This window comes from Peromyscus maniculatus, chromosome 20 (assembly GCF_049852395.1).
Source record: "Peromyscus maniculatus bairdii isolate BWxNUB_F1_BW_parent chromosome 20, HU_Pman_BW_mat_3.1, whole genome shotgun sequence".
In the NCBI taxonomy this organism is placed as follows: domain Eukaryota; kingdom Metazoa; phylum Chordata; class Mammalia; order Rodentia; family Cricetidae; genus Peromyscus; species Peromyscus maniculatus.
In genome coordinates this window covers 36,243,283-36,265,875 of record NC_134871.1, presented here as the reverse complement: position 1 = coordinate 36,265,875, position 22,593 = coordinate 36,243,283, and the positions used below count along the sequence as shown (strand labels likewise).

Here is a 22,593-nt window from a genome sequence, read left to right as displayed (position 1 = left end):
ATTATATCATTCTATTGATTATTCTAAATATCCAAGAAGCACTATTTCTTTAATATCTATTTTAAAAAAGATAAATACATGTTTTTCCAGTATATTAAGCATCTCAAATTAAAACTGAACAGATATTCTAGAAGCTACTTTTCCAGTTCAGAATGGGCTAGCCCACAATTTTCCAACTATTTTAAGCCAATTTTCAGTGACTCCAGTGAGCTAACCTAAATAATACTTCATATTGTCACTCATCATTTCCTGACTTTTGGTCATTACTCAAAATAAGGTAGAAAAGACAGTGGCAAAGTCAGTAACCTTTTAATAAGGCATATTGAAGAAGAATGTATGAAAACAATGACAATTTTAACATATTACTCATTACTCTAAGTCTCAGTATTAGACGGAGGTTTATTTTTAAACAGCTACTCGTAATTTTAAGCAGAGACATTCAGAAGCAAGTACTCAGAGAACCCCCCACCCCCTAGAACACAGAGAAGGATGACTATGCCCTGGAGAGCAGGTGCCTCTGACACTGACTAGGTTAAGCACAGAAGCAGATGGTCTCAGCACCGTAAGGAGCCCTAGCAGGGAGGAGCAGAGATAGATGCTGTCCTCTGTCAAGCTTTCTAGTCTTTTGCTTAAAGATTACTTTCTGTCCATACCAAATGCAGTGGAGCTTTTTTCTTCCAATTTCACTTTTTTTTCTGTTTTCGATATTCCTGTGGGTTAGGGGGACAAGATGTAAGTTTAGTCAGAAAGACAAAAACATGTCACAGTTTTTTAAAATCACTATTGCTTACAAAAACTCTGAATAGGAATCCTCCCCTACTTCCAGAAAGTCTGCACAATTTTATTACCAGAACTGGTAACCAAAACTTATTAAAAGAATATTTGTGTTCCTTCATACCACCTGGGTTGAATTCCTGGCGTCATTACTTGTATGACTTGAATGTGTGGTTTAATGCCTCTATACTTGTTTTCTTATTGCCAATATGAGTAAGAGTACCTACCAATGTTCTTTTTTAAAATTTTATTTATTTTATTTTACAATACTATTCAGTTCTACATAACAGCCACAGATTCCCTTGTTCTCCCCCTTCTTGCCCCCCTCCCCTCCCCCCCAGCCCACCCCCCATTCCCACCACCTCCAGATCTCAAGGCCACCCCTGAGGACTGAGATCGACCTGATAGACTCAATCCAGACAGGTCCAGTCCCCTCCTCCCAGATTGAGCCAAGAGTCCCTGTATAAGTCCCAGGTTTCAAACAGCTATCTCATGTTCTTACAAGATTGTATGAAACAGAGTATGTGAAATGCTTAGGTCAGTGTCTGGTAAGCATGTTGTTTTACTTTTTCTTTTGGGGTGTGTAATTTGTGGCTACACTATTTCAGACATAGCATAAATAGGGCTCTAACTATAAAGAGATGTTTTGAAAAGGCCCTTGGCCATCACTGAAGGCTGATACAGCACCACAAACTTAGGCAACCCAGAAGGTATTGACAGTCTTTTGAATGGCTGGTCCATCTATCACTGCTGTTTCTGTGACGACCTGGACACAGATACTATTTAGAATATCCAAATGAAATATTCAAATTCATAGTAAAGTATATTGGCTTTCACTAACTTATAATTGTTATTTTGATAACATATAAGCTGATATTTGACCTCTTGTTCCATAAAATCAAGTGAATACATGTGAATTTCATCACTTGTATATCATCACATGAATCCTTATTGCTAGTTAATGAAAGAAACCAAACAGAACTATTTTGCTAATCATTTTTGGACTACACAAATGTGAAATGCAAAGGTACACATACACATAAAAATATACCATGTTAATGACATGTTATTACCTAGTAGTCCAAACTAGAACTGAAAATATTGTACCCCACTAACTGTAACTAAAACAACATATTCCTTCCCTTAATGAATTTATAACTCAGCTTAACATTTCTCTCTCTCTTTTTTTCCCCTGGAGCTGAGGACCGAACCCAGGGCCTTAAAGCACTCTACCAATGAGCTAAATCCCCAACCCCTTTTTTTTCTTTCTCTTTTTAAAAATTATTTATTTATTTATTTATTTTTTAGCTTAACATTTCTCAATGCCTTATTCATGGCTTGGGTTAATCTAAGAAAAATACTGGCGTATATAAAATACATTTTTATTACATTCCACTTATTAGATTTCTTTTTTGATTTTTAAAGATCAATTTATACCAATCATGTCAAATATTTTATATTTTATTAAAATATTTTATATAGTTTAAACATAAAACTATTAAAATATCACTCAATTTAAGTGGCAACAAGGCTCTAGAAAGTTTCAGACTAGTAAGAATATTGATAATCACATTGATTGTGACAGAAAGAATGAAAGAGACCTCACAGCAAAATTAAACACAGTAATATTACCCCATTTATCAAGGCAATTAAATACTTTTGTTACTTCCTTCTTCTGACTACTGGACTAAGGGAATTGCAAATGTAATGTGGTTTCCTTAAAACTAAGAAAGCATTTACAAATCAACAGAGGGAAAAGTGCTGCTTAGGCCTTACTGGAAGCATAGCATACAGAAGAGAAGTTAACAATGATTCTGTCTCCTACATTCCTAATCTGGAGTGCTGGATCTCCAGATGAAAGATGTCCAGAATTTAGGATTGCTTAGGTGAGAGAGAGCTGTCAATAGACCATCAACTTGTCTATGTTCAGGGAGTTCAGCTGGGTGAAGCACAGATTCTAATAATGGCAGCAGGCCTGCAGTCAGGGGATGGCACAGAAGAACACACAGCCATTCCGACTGGCTCTAGGAAAGCAAGCTCCAGAGTGTGCTGCCTTCCTCCTAAGACTTCACAGATGTCAACTTTCAAAAACAAAACTGGTGACTTGACACAGAGCTGCCACCATTTAATACGAGAAAGGACATTAAAATGAACACAAAGATCTGCAACACTGGCAAAAGTTTTAGAAGTATGTATATACAAATAGAAAAACAAGACAGACTTCTAGAATTCAATAAAATATAATTGGTTTTTGTCAGTTATGATTGTTATTATTATACCATGTGCTACAATTTACAAAGTTAAATATTAGGTTATAAGTATAAGGGACAATGATCTTCAAATTTTCTCAAGAGGACATTTTCTTCAAATAAATTCACAGAGCCACTATAATCCAAGAACAAAAGCCAAGGGCTTTCCTGACTCCAGTAAGAAAAGGAGAACCCTGATCACTCCCCTACCAACAACTGCAGTGTGAGGAGTGCTGAGTAAATTTTCCAGCCTCCAGAGTGCAACAAGACACAATCCCAGGGACTATGGAAAGCCATGAACACTGTGTGTGTGTGTGTGTGTGTGTGTGTGTGTGTGTGTGTGTGTGTGTGTGTGTGTGTGTGTGTGTTTAGGGGTGTGTGAAGCAGATAACAGAAAACATAGTTTCAGCTTTGTTTTGAACAGTTCTGGAAAGTAAATTCAGAAATAACTCTAAATGGCTGTTAAACAGTAAATGTAGAGTCAACATCAAATATTGGGATAGAAATGAACACCATCTAAAAGGTGGCCATAGTCAGAGTGCTGTGGGACATCTTTCTGTACACTGTGAATATGTGTTGCTCTGATTGATTGGTAAATAAAGCTGCATTGGCCTATGGCAGGGCAGGATGAGTTTAGGTGGTACATTCCAACTGAAGATGAGACAAAGAAGGGCAGAGTTGGGAGAGATGTCAGCCTGCCGCCCAAGGAACAAAACGATGAACAAAGACTGGTAATGCCACGGCCATGTGGCAACATATAAATTAATATAAATGGGTTGAGTTAAGTTATAAGAGCCAGTTAGCAAGAAGCCTGACCCATAGGCCATACAGCTTGTAAGTAATATAAGACTCTGTATGTTTACTTAAGATCAAGTGGCTGCGGGATGCAGGTGGGAGAGATGGTCCCTACTTTGGGGCCAGGCAGGACCAGAGAAACTTCCAGCTACATTAGAGCATGTAGACCTACTGCCATCCTCACTTAGAGTAGCCTCAGATCCATCTATGGCCTTCTTGGTGATAACACATGCTATATTAACCAGACAATGTAATACCTGGACTCATTACCAAAGATTCATCAGAGGTCTCTCCTTACTTAACTGTGACAATCAACGTATTTACTTGTTTATTATGCCTACATTTCATTTAAAAATGAATTCAAGAAATCACATTGAATTTCATTTAAGCTAAACTAAATTTGCCAAAAGTTGAATGGCCTGTTAATGTACACTCTGATAGTATAAAGATATAGTGCTCATATGCTTATCAATCCAATATCTGCATCCACATTAACTAAAATACTCTGCAATAAAACAAATATTCCTTGATATTTTCATACTGATTTGCTCAAAAAATACAACAAATGTATATTACAATGTGCCTCTCAACACAGAACTAAAAATGTTTAGAATTATATTCATATAATATACTAATTCCAATTTTGTTTTATTGGAGGCTACTTAAGAATAGTTACCATTTCTAAAACTATTTGAAAATTGTAAGTGAAAGCTAAAACTATCATATCATGATGTTTCTTTCAAATGACTTCATGAAATGAATGATGAATGATATAGTAAATACTCAAAACTTTAGAGCTGGAAGTTGCCACAGACATTACCTACTATAAAATTCCTATTATAAAAATAAAAGAACTTGAGTGTTAAGGAAGTAAATTATTTGAATTTTGCTGAAAGAAAGTAAGAACAGAGGGCATGCAGATGGTTCCTGCCATCTTAGTAATAGCATACCTCCTTCTTTGAGGGCTTCTAGGAGCATAGTTTCCATTTTCTTCCCTTGTACACACATATCTTGTGCCTCTTTTTTAAACTTTAAATTTTTATTTAAACTATTTATTTATTTTGTGTGCGGGGGTATACATGCATGCCATGGTACACTTGTGGAGGTCAAAGGACAACTTACTGGATGGAGTCAGTTTTCTCCTTCCACCTCATGGATCAGGGGACGGAAACTCGGGATCTCAGGCTCAGGAAACACCTCTACCCATTGAGCCATCTCTCAATGCCCCACTTTATAACTCTTAAGGACTCTATATCTTGCAATAAGTAGTTCTTATTGATATGTGTATTTCAGTTACTAGCTTCACTTCCCTCTAGATGAGGAGTGTCCTGAGCACAGCTTCTATACCTCAGCACTGTGCCCTTTACCTTAAAGGTAGGGTTTACACAGGACACAGACACCCTCAGGCCCAGATCAGGAAAGGTTTCTTTTGAATAGGATCCTTCTGAAGAAACTTGATCTACTTTGCTTCCCAGAGAATAAGAGGAGTGAGATTTCTGAAGTCATGTCTCTTTCTCTGATTCATTGGCTATTAGAAAATCACTGTAATACAGATAACACAAAAATAAAGGGTCAGGGTTTTTTTTTTTGTTGTTGTTGTTGCTTTGTTTTGTTTCTTTTAACTTTTAGAAAGGTACCATTTCTTTTCTTTTCTTTTTTTTTAATTTTTACTTATTGCTAAAGTGGGTAGCAACAGTATTCCGAACCTGAGAATCAGTCATGTTGGCATCCATCCCAGTGGAAGAATGTAGATCAATTAGTGCAAGCTCATAATCTCTACTGGAAAGACAATTAAAAGCAAAGTTTAACCTGGTAAGAGTCCTAAGATTGCTAACCTACTTCCCAGTTAACTGCTATTCTCACCAGTCTAAGCTCCCTAGGAGTTTCAAGTTTAAAAAGCTGATAACACAGTTCTTGTAAATAATGCTTTCTAGAGAATTTTAAAATAGAAACAGAACTTATTTTTATAATTATGATAACTACCCACCAAATGCATGTACACATATACTCATTTATATTCATATATGAAGAAGAAAAGAAAGAAAAACCTGCCCCTTTGACTCTAGATGTACATCAACACAGGGAACAAATGGAAGTCGAAACTAACTTCAAAATAGTGTAGAACAGTTAAGTAACAACAATAGTAAGGAAGCAGCTATGATTGCACATGCTTACAATCCAAGCACTCTGGATGCTAAGGCAAGAAAACTGAGACTTCCAAACCAGCTTGGAGTACATATCATGTTCCAGACTACCTGTGCTATAGACATAGTGAGACCATGTTTCAAAGAAACAAATCAAAACTACCACCACAATAGAAAAATACTAAGAGAAAAAAGTGTGCAGACCAAATAGAAGTTCAATGAAAGTAAAACAAATGAACCCAATTTAAAATAAAAATAACAGTATAAATTGCATTACTTTCCTCAAAAACAAAATTCAAGAGCCATACAAATGAGTGAAATCTTACCTTATCCCATTCAAATACTGTTCATGATCATGTACATACTAATTTTTGGTAGCTAACTTAAAACCATGCATTTGCTTGTTTTAAGCAATTATCTAGTCTGCACTTTCTGAGGTAGGAAGACTAGCCTAAATGTGGGTAACACCATTTCATGGACTGGTCTTGGATTGACTTAAAAGGAGAAAGCAAGCAGAGCATTAGTATTCATCAATGTTTTTCCTGACTGTGAATGCGATATGATGAGCTGTTTCATGCTTGTGCCATTTTGACATCTCATTTTGTATTCCCTAGAACTATAAGCCAAAATAAACCTTTCTCTTTAAAAACAAAAACAAATAAACAAAAACTGCTGAGCACTGTGCTCTTAAAATGTTAAGCTCACCTGCATACATACCAATAAGATCATTACAATTACACAAACAGATCTACAAATGCAGTGCATGAAAATCTAAACTTTTCACTTTCTTTGAAAATTGTCTTGTTATTTTCAATTTCTGTGGGTGGGAGGCCATGAATGAGAGACAAAGAAGGACTTGGTCTCCAGTGCAAATCTAGCCCCAAACAGAAAAACTAGAGCTCCTTTCACCAAAACAGAACAGCCAACCCAAACTAGCCCCAGCCTGCTATCATAGAGCTGTGGTAATGCACACCACCAAAGCTGCACCATGTAAATGACAGGCAAGTGGCTCATAACTGCCCAGGACTACACACTGACCACTCAGGCTCACTCACATTTACATAGCAAGAATTACCTAATAAAAACTACACACAATGTGACTTATGCTAACCCGATGAAGACCCTTCTAAAATGGACAACCCCCCCCCCACTCTCCCAACCTCCTGGCCTTTGCTGCACACAGTGGTTCTGTTACTGCCATGTTCACTGCTTTTGTGTGCTGAAGAAACCTGAGTCTTTCTATACTTATGTAAAGGATGAATCCTTTACCAGCTTACTTACATCCCACCAAACTCTCCAAATAGTTATTGCTAACATTTTAAAAGAGAAGACAATGGTGTACCTTCCTGTTGCCCTTGTATAATTCAACATTATGAACAAAAACAAGAATGACCTTTCCAAGGTAGTCGACCATATAGCTACAAATCTGCCAGAAATTTAAAGGGAAAACAAACAAACAGCCAAAACAAATAAAAGAGGACCAAGTTAATCTCCTAGTTAAAAGTAAAATCATCTGGACAAAGGATTTTGGTGTACAAACACTGCTTTGATATTTAGAATAGACAATATGGTTGACATGACATTTTTTTAAAAGGTGTGTGTGTGTGTGTGTGTGTGTGTGTGTGTGTGTGTGTGTGTGTTTTATACATGTATACAATAGCCTTGAGAGGTCAGAAGAGGGCACTGGATCCTGTGGGAGTGAGGTTACAGATGGTTGTGAGCTGTCATGTGTTTGCTGGGGATCAAACCCAAGGTTCTCAGGAAGAACAGCCAGTGATCTTAACTCTCAAGCCATCATTCCAGTCTTACAATACACTATTTATGACATGTACTTATATTGATCTGTGTTTCAGTCTTATTACAATCAATGCAAATATGGATTTTAAGGAACATACAAATATCTTCACATATACATCAAACAATCATTTTTCCAGTAGGTACATGCTTTTATGACATCCAGATCATTCTCATATACTGAGTGCAGTGAGGAGTTACAGACTGTTAAAAAAAAGTGCACGAGATCTTTACCAGGAAAACTTCCTCGAAAAGTCAATGATAATTATTCAGGAATCTTGTGAAAAAGTACACTGCATTCCTCTAAGATTAGGTTTAGATGACTATTTAAGACAATACATCAGATCTGAGCAATCAAAGACAATCTCTTAAAACCCACAAATTTTCAGATGTGGGCATTTTTTAAGATTTTTTTTTAAAATAAGGAAACACTATCATGTACAAAACAATTTAAATCTTTACAGGTAAATGGAATTGTAAGTAATTATGTACTTGAGAGTACTAACATTACTACTTTGAAAGAAAGAACAAGTTAAAGGCAGCAGATGAAATTAAGCTACTGATATTATTATTTCAGTGTGTAGCATGGACAGAACAGAGCAAGCTATATTTTGGCTTCATCTAAGAAGCTAATGCCACATTCTTTGGGGAAGACATTGTTAAACACAATTATTGCCAACACATTTGACTACTTTATATTTGTCTCCTGATCTAACTTGACTCTAATCTTTCATCAGCCAGTTCCAAATTAATAATTTATGAAAAGACAATTAAGAAGTACTATTTGACTTCTGAAAATTATATATGTGTGTGCATATATATTTTTATAAAATTATAAAATTTCTATATAAAATGTTGCAACTATATATAAGAAATATGAACCATGTCAGATTTAAAAGATCAGCTTAATGAAAAGATTGCCACCAAGGTTTTCAGATCATATAAGATAACATCACCTAGAAATGAGCTAAAGCTGAAGCCCCCCCAAAAACTTTATAATAAATTACATTCAGAAAGGATATTCTGTCTCCAAATATGGACTTACACTTATGACACAGGTCATACAATTCAATTCAATCTAGATTCTAGTTAGACTTAATTAAATTCCATTGACACCTGTAAATCTAAGAACTCATCTGAAGTATCTTTCTGCTTCATGAATAAGAATTTCTGCAATTTTAACTAATAATTTCTAATAGTAAAATTAAGCATTTCATATAATTTATTTCTTATTGTTTTGAGACAGGGTCTTGCTTTTGTAGCCTTAGTTGGCCTAAAACTTGCTAGGTTGACTCAGCTTGGTAGCTGGAATTTGCAAGCTCCAAGTACAGCAACACCACCTATTACACACAGACATTAGAAAAAGCAAAAGAGGGGGAAAAGAATGAAGGAAGAAGAAAATGATAAGAATTATGTCCAGGAAATGGTGAAAATGGTCACACAAAAGAATTTTAGGACAGAAAAACTCCATCCAAAAACAAATACTACCTAAAAGTCCTTGGAAAAGGGATTTGGTATTAATTCAAAACATCAAAATATTATGCCAGACTTAACTAGAGCTTCCTTACCAGTGGCCACTGCAGCTCCTTTTACATCACTCACTACTTTGGAGGAGGGATTTGCAAACAATTGTGTCTCCTCCTTTTCTTCCCTGGAACATTCACCACCAGGAGAGGAGGAATCTGTGGCTCGAGGTGCTGTGACTTCTGAACCACAACTTAAATCAAGAGGGAGACAGGGTCCCAGCTTCTGGAGTGGCATAAGTGCAATAGCAGAAACTATATAAAATGAAAAGGAAAAGAAAACCACAATATTAACACAGAGGAAATGGCTAGGCTCATGTCAATGCATATCAGTGGTATTTATGCAGTGCCTGGCAAAAAGAAGGCACCAGATAGGTATCTGTAGAATTCATGAACTGCTTCTATGTCCAGGAGACATTAAGAAGAAAACTCAAATGTTCAAATAACTGTTGTTAGATAATGTCTTCCTTTACATTTGGTTCTATAGGAAATCAATATACATTACCCTCTGGTACTGAAGACTCTTGCTGATTCTGAGAACTGATGGAGAATATTTTCCCATCAGTGGCTGAAGAGGAAGAAGAAAGCTTTTCTAGAGAATCATCAGGCATGGGTAAGGTGGCTAACCGCTGAGATCTTCTTCTCCGCTCACTATGCTTGCAAGGTCTAGGGGGATTCACAGGCTGTGGAGGACCTAGAAAAAGATCTTCAATGTTCACGAAGCAGATACATACCAGGATCATCTTATAATATTTAAGGAGATAAGCAGGGGGAAAATGAGCCATATTCTGCCCTCTGATGCTGCTATTAGATAACCACAAGAAATGGAATGTTCCAGAGGCAATCAAAGGCAAAAAAAATGTGCCCTCTTCACAAAAAAAGTTAATCCGAACTTCTAAAATCTAAAACCTACTAGAACTCAAAGACAGTTACATGGAACATTAATTTCCAGTAGCTCTCCCCAAGTGTGAGACTGGAGTTAGCTCTCTAACTGTGGATTCTTGTGTCAACTGCCATTTTGCCTCCAAGAATGTAGTCTCTTTATAAGCAAAAATAGGGAAGGCAGGTGGAGGGAGATAGGAAGGGAAGGAGCAGGGAGAGAAAAACTCTTTTGGTACATAGCAAACGAGGCACTCTAAAGGGAAAGGCAGGCAGGGGCACAGGTGACAGCTCTTACATACATTCTACAGTTGGTGCTGCGCTTGCTTCCCTTCCCCAGGTGAAGCTACTATAAATAACCTACCCCATCCTTACTCTCCCACATGGACTTTTACAGCTAGAAATCAGGGGCCTGATTCATTCAAAAAATTGAACACAAACAAACCAATGTGCTTATTATGGCCAAATTAGATTGTAATTAGTATGACACTATTCTTGCCCTTAAATATTTTTATTTGTTCAAACAACTAATTTTATCATTTATTTGTCTTCTAGAAATGTTAACACAAATGTTTGGATGATTCTTTAAGGCTTGAGAGTTCCTTTTTCACCCTGGACTATGAATCTGCTGAATTATATAGTAGGTAGGATTGTATGGAGTAATATATTACTGCTAAGTTAGGAAGGAGTATTGTAAAGGAGCTGATGTTTTGAGTATTTAAGGATAATCAACCATGAAAATCAATGAAAAAAAAAAGACAAGATGATGATGGGGAAAAATCAAAAGACAAATGAAACTCTTATGATACTGTGGTTATATTAATATATAAAACAACTTTAAGATAAAATGCTTATTGGTTTTGTGATAATCTAATGACTACTACTGATGTTCTTTTATAATGAAGTTTCAGAGAAAGGAATTTTCTATTCCCTTTGTTTCTGATTATTCATTCAAAAAATATTAAGGATTGATCAAAATTTGAAATATGTGGTTTAATGATAAATGTGAGAACTGAATGCAAAACAGATTAGTATGTTTGATAAAGCCTTCCAAATGCCAATATCATTATTCTGGAAGACACAATATAGAATGGTTCATTAGGAACTCTGCCATCCTTATTTCCTGACTACAACACTAATTTATTTGTTGAAGAAAGGAGCAAAACGTAAATGTCACCTGGCTAGTGATGTTCCAGAAAACTGTTTCAAATACTAAGCTCTAGGGTCAACATAAATCTTATCTTTTTCTACTCAAATTCATGTTGAATAAAAAAAAAAGAAAGAAAGAAACCTTTTTAAAAAGTCTAACACTTGAGATGTTAGTACTCAGCAGTCACATCTTTATAACCAAGGAGACACTCTCCTTTCACTAAGAATGAGACTGGATTTAGAGCTGTCCTGTTAACATAAGAATGAATAAATAAAGTGCACGCAGAGAACTACATATAAAAGGAGATGCCTCCTACCTGACCATAGGAGGAGTGAGAAGTTATGTAAAAACATCCAAGGGTCCTTTTATAGTTCGTTTTGTTTCCAGGGGGTATTTTGTTTGTTTGTTTTTTTGTAATGAATCAGGCCTTGTATTATTAGTTGAGGAGACTGAAACTACAGTGGGATTTGTGTCATTCAATGGCAGGGCTTCTTAAGGAGCAGTACAGACTTGGAACAGTAAAGCAGTAAAAAAAATGTCCATGATTTCTACTCTTGAATTAGTTTTGAGCTTTTTCTGTCACATTCACTTAACTTTTGAGTTTTCAAAAAGCAACTTCATAAAAAACAATATAACTACAACAAAAGTGCTCTGAATCTATCTTATAGGATAGGTAACTATTTGTAAAGTCTGTGCTCACTAGTTTTATTTATCACTGAAGAAAGCTGAGATACAAGCGTCAAATCCTTGGCTTGTATTAATTCTGGGGCAAGTGGTGACTTAGGGGTTTTTATACACCCAGAAGACTCTCCAGATTCATGTTTGCATTTCTTGCTGCGAGCCTTCCCTGAAGACAAAGTTGAGGATAACAGTGCAGGTTTCTGAGTGTTGGCAGAACTGCTAATGACAGCTTCATTTTTTTTCTGACTTTGAGGTTTAGGTGAAATCGCCTGAATAAATAATAAAAAATTGATATTTTTATTTTGGTTTCTTCATTTTTCTTCTTGTATTCTATTTTTGATTGTTATGCAACTTTAGTATCCAAAAACATTGTTAAGCAACATATAACAGTTCTATTACAAATGAAAAACTAAAAAGAACCCCACAAATTATTAACTAAAAGTTGAATAGGCTGTCTTTAAAGGGATACTGTCAACTATGATTCTATGTTTTTTAATGCTCATGAAATTCTTTCAACATTAAATATCCTATTGGACAAACTTTTTCAGTATTAATGTGAAACTTGCTCTCTTCTGAAACTGTAATTGTCAATGGTATTAATAACAGCTAGGTAAATGAAGAAAGTATTTCAGATTTTAGAACACTGAAGGAATACATTCAACCTTCTGCCTTTTAGAAGAGTTTTTATAGTCTCTGTCATCAAGTATGTGACTGTCTTAGTAGACAGTTTCCCTTTAAAGAAAGATCTCAACAGGAAAACAATGACCAAATTAACAAAACATTATCTTTAACTCGTTTTAGTGCTGAAAGCTAGTTTCATAAGCAAAATGCATCATGAAATCAGAGCCACCAGCAGTAGAGTTAAAAGACTAAAAAACAATACAGAACAAGCAACAACTACAACCACAACATAAAAGAGATAAAGTGTAAGTTAAAACATTGGATTTAAAAACAAAATACGTCGCATTCTTAGATGAGTTTTTACCTTATTCCTGCCAACTGACACTTTTAAAAAAAATTAGAACTTTTGTCAGTTCTTTCATAAAGAACATATTATTTATGTGGCATTAAAATTCCCTGCACATGTAGGAATAAGTGTGAAAGTATCTACTGTTAAAGACAACAGAAAGTAACTACATTGGATCCACATTCTGTCGTACTGGGATGCCTACATTGGTTTTCTTGTTGGTATCTGACAGCAAAACATGAGATACAAACTTCTAAAAATTGATATTATGGTAAGTCACTATGAATAGTGAAGTCACTAGCCCTAAGAATAACATGCCTGTCCTCAAGAAATGGTTTAACTCCCATGTATTTGGGGAAGGGGGATGCCATTGAATCTGTAGTCTTCATTTTTCTAGAATATAAAAGATCATTGTTTAGGGGCCAAATAAATAAATAATTCTGCTCTCATTAGAAGAAAAGATACTCAGATTTTGGTGGGGGGGATTATACATTTGATATTAGACATGGCATCACAGAATGCCCTATAGATGGCATGCTAGGCATCTGACATAAAAGGCCCTGTGTCAAGTGTCCCATTCATTCGACTTTCATTTTCTACTCTTGAATTTCTTCACTATACATGTGTGCAAGTGGAACTATCGTTTGAAAAAGAACTCCATGTCTGGAAAGTATTCCTAAGCTTATCATAAAAGGTGTTGCCAGGAAAGTAATTAGAGCCATTACTTGTAAATAAACAATTTTATTGTTCATCTTCACATATGTGAGAGACATCACTACAGCATCCATTACTCTTGAGTTACAAAGTTATAAAACAAGATTTTAAAACTTAAATTAATAACTTGGTAAGGTGCTTAACTTCTAAACAAGGACAAATTAACATATTTAAACCTTACTGAATTATTATGCATCAAATGCAATTTTTATCCAAAAGTAAATATAACATGACATTTCCCTAATACAATTAAGTAATCTATAACTAATAATCTAATAAAGGGGTTCAAGATCACAGTTTGAATCTATAACTCCATTAGAACAGCAAATTGTGGCTGTAGGCCTGTTATCAACCTGTCAGAACTGGTATTGTAACTCCTTAGGACAACAGACGTTAGCAACAATCAAAACTTCTCATTTAGGTCTCTGGCTGATACCAACTGAGATAATTAAGAGCTTTATAACTCGGCTTTTTAGCTTAGAAGCAAGGCTAACATATAGCATAAAAATTGAGAGTTTGGTTACAAAACATTTTCACATTGAAATCAACCTGAATAACAAAATAAAAGAGGGAACAGCATGATGCTTCTTAAACTCTAGAACAGTTTACAAAGGTTCATTAATTATTATTGGTCTCTGTTACAAAACTGGCAAGGACTTTCAAAAGTTTTGAATTATGCAAGTACTAATAGCCGAGTTGCTCCAATTTCCTTTTAAAACTGATTCTCTGAACTGGTTACTGACCTCTAAACTAACTTCCACATATAATAAGTAATTTTCATAATCACATTTACCTCATAGATTATGTGTAATGAAAGATTGACATTGTAATGAATTTTCCAGAAATGTTTTATTACCCAAGTCCCTGATATGTCGCATTCTGAGTATATTGTAACAGTTGTAGTAGTACAAAATATTGTTATATCTGGGACCTTGAATATAGTCATACACAGTAAAAAAGTTATTTAAAATTTGGTTGGTATACTGACAATAACGGCAAAGACTTAACCGTTTGATGCTGATAGAAAACCAGAAAGTATGAGTCACTGACATATTGATCAATTTAAAAGACCGTTGATTTAATACAACATTAATGGAGGCACCCAAACAATGTACTGCTTTCAAATCAGGCCTGAATAAACACTGAAAAACTCAATACAATATCAATTAAATTTGGGCTATTCTTTAAAACACATATAGAGAAGAGAAAAGATACTCGTTTTAAAGTCTTCTTTATTAGGCTACTAATAAAGAAAATTAAGTTAATACAAAAAGGATATATTGAAACTACATTAAGGCTCAGATTTTAAAACAGGAGAACCAAAGAAATCCAGTTATGGCTATTACTGTATTCATACAGTGCCTAAGCAGTTAAGCCCTTAGAGGATGGAAAAGCATGCACAGCTCATTATGTACAGGTATTGTGGGAACTCAAAGGTAGCCACGGCCAATTCTAGCAACCGTAACCTTCAGTTTTAAATTTCTCTATTAGGTGGTTTAAGACAGACCCTTAAAAGTTTTTTAAATTCTCTTTTTATTGTAGTTATTAAAATATACATCCTAGCAAAAATGTATGGCTCATTGATCAATTCATAAAACACAGTCTAACAACACCAACTGTTACAATATAAAAGAAACTTCTTATAAAAGAAGTTTAATTAGATGTCAAAAAACCCTGTTTATACACACAAATGAAAAGTATTTGTGTAAGGGTCTTTTTGAAAGCTAAAGGTGTCCAGCTGGAAGCTCATACCCTGGGATGCCTGTCTCCAAGCCTTCTAATTTTGGAGACAATGGCTTTAATATCAGTCTATGGAAAACATAAGCTAATGAAGTCCGTATTTTATCTGCATACTTGGGAGAAGGCAGAGTTAAAAATCTATCATCAACGAGTCAGTGCTCTATTCCCATATCTGATCAGAGGGACAACTGCAATCACGTAGGTACTACAGCTCCGTGACCATTCCAGTGGGACCGTGAAACAATCAAATGCTACCATTTCATACCTGCTCCAGGACTGGAGCTGTTGCAGGGCAGTCTTCTTTTTTTTCAGCACCATCCACCCCAACAGCTTTGGAAGCCAACAAACCTTGAGAGAATTGTACAGAAATGGCTTGTTAGAAAACATACTAATTTCACCATAATCAACTTCCAAAATTCTAGCAGATGAAATTTCCCATATATAGAAGTACTTTCAAATGCTAACTTTTAAAACTGTAAGCACACTTCACAGAGAAGTCAAGAGACTGAGTCAATATTTGAGAGTTGTTCACAGACTTGGGTATGTTTTTTTTTTTAAATATTACTTTTGAGAATGTTAAATACATACACTTATTTTGGGAAAAAAATTTCTGGCTTCAAAGTCCACATTATGATGGCTTATATTGCTAATACTCATAAAACAGAGTAGAATATCATTCTTTCATCTTATTACTTTTTAAAGAGTATTCCTAAATTTTAATGTCAACCTAAAGTCTTTAATCTAAGCTTTGTGCATTTGTAGCAATGCTCATTTATGTCTTATTTTCTTGCAAAACTTTCAAAATCATGTCCTGGACCCATTTTATATGAAAGGGGAAGACTGTGCAAGTCACGTGAACACCTGGTCTGACAGCTTCATTCTGTAAATGATGACAAAAGGTGAATTCTAACACTAACACCTAATGTTAGAAGACCGAATTCTCTATTTATGATATAGTTATTTTGAAAAACATCAAAATTCTGCCTTCATTAATAAAGGCATTTCATTGGATACAATTCTTTGCTCATTCAGTCAATATCCTCCATGAAAGTAGATGTATCAAGACTTTAAAATGACAACTATTTGGCTTTATGGCTACTTTGTTTAAAAGAGGAAACATGTATAACAAGTGATAACAACAGTAAACACCTTTATTACTGCAACTGTTAACATAGGAGAGAAAAGGTCCCCTGAAACACTACAGGACAGAGAGCTACTCACAAGGCAATGTGGCCTGACTTTCTCAAGTAACTACCCCATAGGTGTTAAGTAACCTGATGGGAACACACATATTCACATGACCTCCCTAAAGTAGTAAGAGAGACAAATATTACATAAGGCAGAAGGCACACTGGCTGTGCTGGAAAGCTGGATATCTACAGCTGAGACTGAAGCAAAGCAGCTCAGTAGAAACAATAATTTTGATACATCAGTGATTGATATTCCACCTACTTTGAGACAACAATCTATACAGTTTCTTCCTGTCCCACATCCAGTGTAGATTTAAATGAGAAAGACATATAAACTGTTTTTTATAAGGTTTTTAGCCCACAAATTCAATCTTAATTATACTGTAAACATTTTATATGAACACCAAAGATGTAGTATAGAACATTTCTTTAACATTTAAAACAATGTTTGTTTTGTTTTGTATTTTTTTCCAGCTAATATTCTTGAGAATCAATGAGTTACTGAAGTTTTTGTTAAACGATATAGAATCAAGGTCTTTTTATGTGAGCAAATGAACAGAAGTTCTATTTTTTAACGCTATTCAAACATGACAAATATTTGCCCTTCAATATATTAAATAATTATACCTTACTCATTTCATTTCCTAGAAGTGATAGAATGCTTTTTATATTCATCAAGATATGAGAAGAATTACAAGTTCAAATTTCAGAATATGGTAGAAGTCGTAAAAGAAACAAAACAATCCATCCAAACCTATTACAATAGTGTAGACCAAATTGATTAAAAAGCTATTTCTATGTAATTGTTGGGAAGAAAAAGGAAAACCTTTTAATGTGGCCACAGACAATAACAAAGCACTTATAACAAACTCCTTAAAATTTGATTTGAAAATACACTGGTATCTAGAAAATTCAAAAGCTCCAAATATACACAAAACTTTGCATGCTTGCCAAGTATATCAACTTTAAAAAGAATTACTAAGCATAAACAAAAGGGGACCAATGACAGAATAGGCACTTGAAGAGGAGATTCTACTTCTGCCTGAAGAGAAAGTCCAAAACCAGTTATCTTTCCCTGCCAATTCAAAGAAGAAATTTAATATACAAAGTAAATGGGAATTTGAATGAAATAGACACAAATGAAATTAATTTTAATTACTACAAATACTTATCATCAGTACATTACAAACAGGCCTTGCTCCAGAAAAGTATCTTAAGAATGCATGATACAGCATCAAGGCGTTAACCAGTTGGTAGAAGTAGAATATCACATCATCATGAGTCCTACCAGCAAACAAAGTCACTTCATAATAATCTACTTCACTGAGAAACAGGAGGCCAGAGCTCCCTGGAACACAAAGGGGAGTGCTCAAAGAACAAAGTGGTCAAAATCTTGGTCAACTTTATGTGTCACTAGCCAATTTAATCTCAGGAAATTTTCAAATATTTCAAAAATCCCTAACATCGCACAAGCATTTCTTACTTCCAGCAACGCCTACAGTGATTAGAGTGCACCACGTTCTACAGATTATTCTTTATTATTTTACTCTGTGCACAGTTGCTATTTTCAAGTCTACTAAAACTCAATTTTCCTTGTAACTTGTTTCTAAAGTTATGGATTCTGGCTTTCAGTGCAAAACTGTCTACCTTAAATGAACATACACAACACACCATATGATAGAACTGTCAATATGGCACAGTACATATTCAAAAACCTTAATAGCCAAGGAGAATGCAGACATATACAGAATCCAACTACAATTTCATTTCTTCCTAATTGTGACTTTGAAAAGCTCATCATTTTATCATTCTCTATACATCAATCAGATTAGAGTCAGCATAGGATAAATATGAAGGGAAGGAAAGCAAAACAGTGAATCATCAGAGTTACACTTAATTCAGTTGCTGGTTCACTGATCTTCAGCCAGAACTATTTTTAAAAACAGAGTGGAATGAGAGGAAAGTAAATAAGAACAAACTGCTCTGATTCTTGCCCATTTCTCTCTAGTAAAGGAAAGAGACACATGAACTTGCTGAGTTTGAAACACAGCAAAACTCCCACATGACTCTGCTATTCTACACTAGTCCTCACTTCTTTTCATGGATCACAAGTTACATTTATTGTCCATAGGCAAAGCCACAGTTAGCCTACTGAAGACAATCTTAACATCTACTGTCTTTTTGCATGGCATATTTGTGACATGAAATCAAAAGTAGAAACAGAGATGAACTGCTAAAAGAATGGTGATATGTTTAAATCTTCTGAGTAAATAATGGGAAAAGATCATAACGGATTCACACGGGTAAGACCTTATGTGTTATTCTTGTTGCTAACTATCACATTGGAAATTCCTATGGAAAACTGAAGAAAAAGTCCCTTCACAGAAGGACCAAAGTCTTACTAAGCAACCAGGATTACAATCTGAGGCACAGGGTAAATAGTTCTTTTATCCTTACTATTGTCTCTTCAAGGCTATGCAGAGATAATGCATCACCGTGAACTCAGCTGACCTCTTGTTTAGTTTTGTTATTTTTTTAATTGTTGAGCTTGCCCCTCCCATTAAGGCATTTAGAAGCAGGCATATATGAAATCATATTGGATGAAACTAAAAGCAGGTTATGTGGCTGAAGGAGGAAAACCCATCATGCTGGGAAGCTGGCAATTAGTTGTATCCTGTCAGTGGCCTTTCCATCTTCCTCGGTCTTGAATCCTCCAACAGTGCAGTTTCAATCTTTTTCTCACAGGAGAGAGAAGCAGCTTTCCACTCTGCTCTGCAAGTAGCACTGAGTTCTGTATTTTAAGCCACAAGTTGACAGCAGAACAATCAATTTAGACAAGATTCTGGCCTTCTCCAAGGCTAACAGTTTCTAAAGAAAAGGTTTTAACGGGTGAAGTGATATGAGGTATTTCCTGTCCTGAAGGCAAAAACAAGCCATATCAGAGAACTCCATGAAAGTACTATACACAGATGGAACAAGCCTGATCCCCTCAGTGCTCAAGGCAATCAAACCCTCAATGAGTCCTGTCATCGAGCAGCTCACAAGAGCTCTCTGCTCCAGCCATCTTTCAGTAGGTCTCCTCTTTGGAAAACAGACACAACCATACTTCATATTTATTCCTGGACCTGACAAAGAAGCTAATCTTCTTCAAAGTATTTAAAAGAATGCCAAAAAAGGCTTACTAAGTTTTATTAGACCAAAGGCCCTTGAAAATATTTTGTTCTTAAAAATCAGATGACTGAATCATATTTAAGCTTCCCTTTAAAGTGTACTTTAAAATGGATTATGATCAGGTTTTATTTAAATTCTAGAAACACATTGGGCTGGCAGCCTAGAAGTGTCAGGTGCAGCATGACTGGCCACGGAGACAGCACTTCAATAGGCTCTTCTGTGAGCACTGGCCTGGCTAGGGTTGTCTGTATTTTCGTCATCCCTGCACTGCCATGTACAGAATATGCTCCCTTACAAGAAGGGACTCTAGAGACCAGCCTCCAGAAAAAGCAGCAGGTACCCAAGGCGTCAGGAACTTCATTTACTCAGATATCCATATTTTTACTACAAATGGCTCCATTCTTAAGCCTTGTCATCTGTAAGACTGTTGGTATGTAAAACTCCTGAAAACCACAGAAATGAAGCCACCACAAGTTGATAAATGCAGATAAGCCATTCTGACAGAAACTATTTCTACCATGGAAGTGATTTCAAGACTACAGACTCTTATAACCCTTGAGCTGATTGATCCTCACAACATCCCTGTGAGGTAGGTAGGAAATACATGGTGATTTTCACATTTTATAACAGACAAAGCTGACAGTGTTGAGAGATGTTTACTTTGAAGAACCAGAAAGTAATCAACTCATTCCACTGAGCCAAAAGATCCATTTTCCTTTATTAAAAAGCTACTCCTTTACGAAGCCCTTAGCCCCCCCACCGCCAAAAGAATCATTGTAGTTTACCAGTAATCTTGTTAAGTCGTGCTCTCTTTGCCTGAAATGAGTTGCCTTGATTATTTTTCCTCTTGTTTGTTAATATGCTCTCAGGCTGTGGAAAGACGATCTTTGGAACAACGCTGTCTATGTGAAGTCCTACTTTTAACAGAACACATATATGAGAATTTGTCTGGAATCCAAATTAAGACATACAATAAATAGAAAATTAATAAAAGTGCTTTGTATATTACTTTTTTTTAAATCTAGTGCTGCATTGTGACTCACACAAACACCAATCCCTCTGGATTGATACAACAGAAATAAAAGCCCCCTGAGTAGTTAGTTATTCTTGAAGGAAAACCTGAAGAGAAAAACTTCTTCTATGTAGTACACTGAAAGCACAATACCTTAAAAACTTAACCCAAAAATTTCAAGCAAAAACCTACTAACAAATATCAAATGATTTATACTCAAGAATATTAAAGGATCTAATGTCAGTATTTGACAGTATCTTCAGAATTATGTATGAGATAATAAAGTCAGTCACCTAATTAAGCTAAGAGCAGAAAATTTGATCCTAAATTCAAAATTACAGGTAAGCAAGGGATTTGGTGTTATTTGCTACCTCAGTTTACCTGTGTCACAAGAAAGGAAAATAAGGATATATTTTGTACCAAACGGTTCACTAGATGTGGGTAGCTCCTCCTTCTTCTCGGTCTCTGTTGTGGCTATGCAAGTTGAAGTTTCTACCTTCTTGGAAGGGACTTTAAACCATTTTCCCCCATCTCTCTCTTTCTCTTTATTGCTGTTCGCACTGGTACGAGGTTTAGTCACTGCTTTACTCTTCGCTGCAGCTGCAGCAGCTGCTTTGACTAAAGCAATCCAGTCCTCCAAAGGAAAAACATAAAACATGAAGTATTAAAAATCCAACTTTAGCTTCACTAATGAATAAAACTATGTATTACATCTTGACAGCTACTCACACATACACACATGTAAAAATTAGGCTAACTATGTGGCAGATTATCATCATGACTGAGTTTTTAGCTTAATAAACTAATGGTTGACTGAACTGAAAATCCACCTAAAAGATGAAAAAACAGCATGTAGTTCTTGGATATGTTTTTATATAATTAAATAAAAACAACTTACAAATCCTATAGAAAATTTGGAACTCTATTATGACATGCGATTTCAGTGTTTTAGAGTTAAAAGCGGCATTACTTTTCTTTCCCATAATACAGTAGATAACGTAAGAAGAGAATTACATTAAACTTTTATGAGTATTGAGAGAAGTACATTACTACTGACCAAGCTACTGTTTCTTTTTAAGAAGCACATACCATTCAATTCATGGTTAATTTCTTAGAAATCAAACTATGATTTTACTTTTTAAACATTTAAACTTTAGGATCAACTTATCACATCTTCATAATACTAGTAAAGAAAATTTGTTAGTTGCTAATTTTTAAATTTATTTACTCTGTGTATATGAGGGTGAGGGACACACATGTCTTGGTATACATGTGGTAAAAGTGTGTGGAAGTCCTTCCACCATGTGGGTTCTTGGGATCAAACTCAGCTCAAAGTCAGGTCAGACTTGGGAGCAAGTGCCTTTACTTGCTGCCCCATCTCCCTGGCCCTGAATGAATCTTAGTATTTCATTTTTAACTCAAAATTCTTTATTGTGAAAGTATAACACAGTGTAAAGAAGCATAAAGTGGTGCTATATTGAATTTTAGTAAGAACATGTTTTTAAGTAAACATTTGTAATGTCTCTACAGAGTTAATCTTCCACTCATGCCATTAAGCACTGTCTAAATGGACAATAAAGTTCATTCAACATGAATAGTTCCTATTATAAGCAACTGAAATAATTTTACAACAAAAATGAATTTAATTCGTGGATTGCATGAATGAACTTAAACACTACTGCTAACAAATTTAAACAAAAAAAATATAGGTGCTAGCTAGTCACCCTTGAAAATACTTGGTGAAGATAAACAGACCATCATAAACAAACAACAAATGCATCTTCAGCTATCCTTCCCCTCCATCATTGAA

The 22,593-nt window shown here is 35.3% G+C and overlaps 1 protein-coding gene across 10 annotated transcripts in view; it reads right to left on the bottom strand.

The window, feature by feature from the left end:
- Phf20l1 (PHD finger protein 20 like 1) overlaps positions 1–22,593 on the bottom strand; it is a 68,422-nt gene that overhangs the window by 19,919 nt on the left and 25,910 nt on the right. For 6 of the 10 annotated variants that reach the window (XM_076555988.1, XM_076555991.1, XM_076555995.1 and 3 more), the window contains 7 exons: positions 21,204–21,417; positions 20,557–20,688; positions 15,676–15,758; positions 12,009–12,258; positions 9,785–9,973; positions 9,325–9,534; positions 654–710 (listed from right to left, as the gene is read on the bottom strand). In XM_076555988.1, the coding sequence (XP_076412103.1) occupies positions 654–710; positions 9,325–9,534; positions 9,785–9,973; positions 12,009–12,258; positions 15,676–15,758; positions 20,557–20,688; positions 21,204–21,417 (1,135 nt within the window). The remainder of the gene's footprint in view (positions 1–653; positions 711–9,324; positions 9,535–9,784; positions 9,974–12,008; positions 12,259–15,675; positions 15,759–20,556; positions 20,689–21,203; positions 21,418–22,593) is intronic. The other 4 variants (XM_076555990.1, XM_076555994.1, XM_076555996.1 and 1 more) reach the window with 1 other exon arrangement.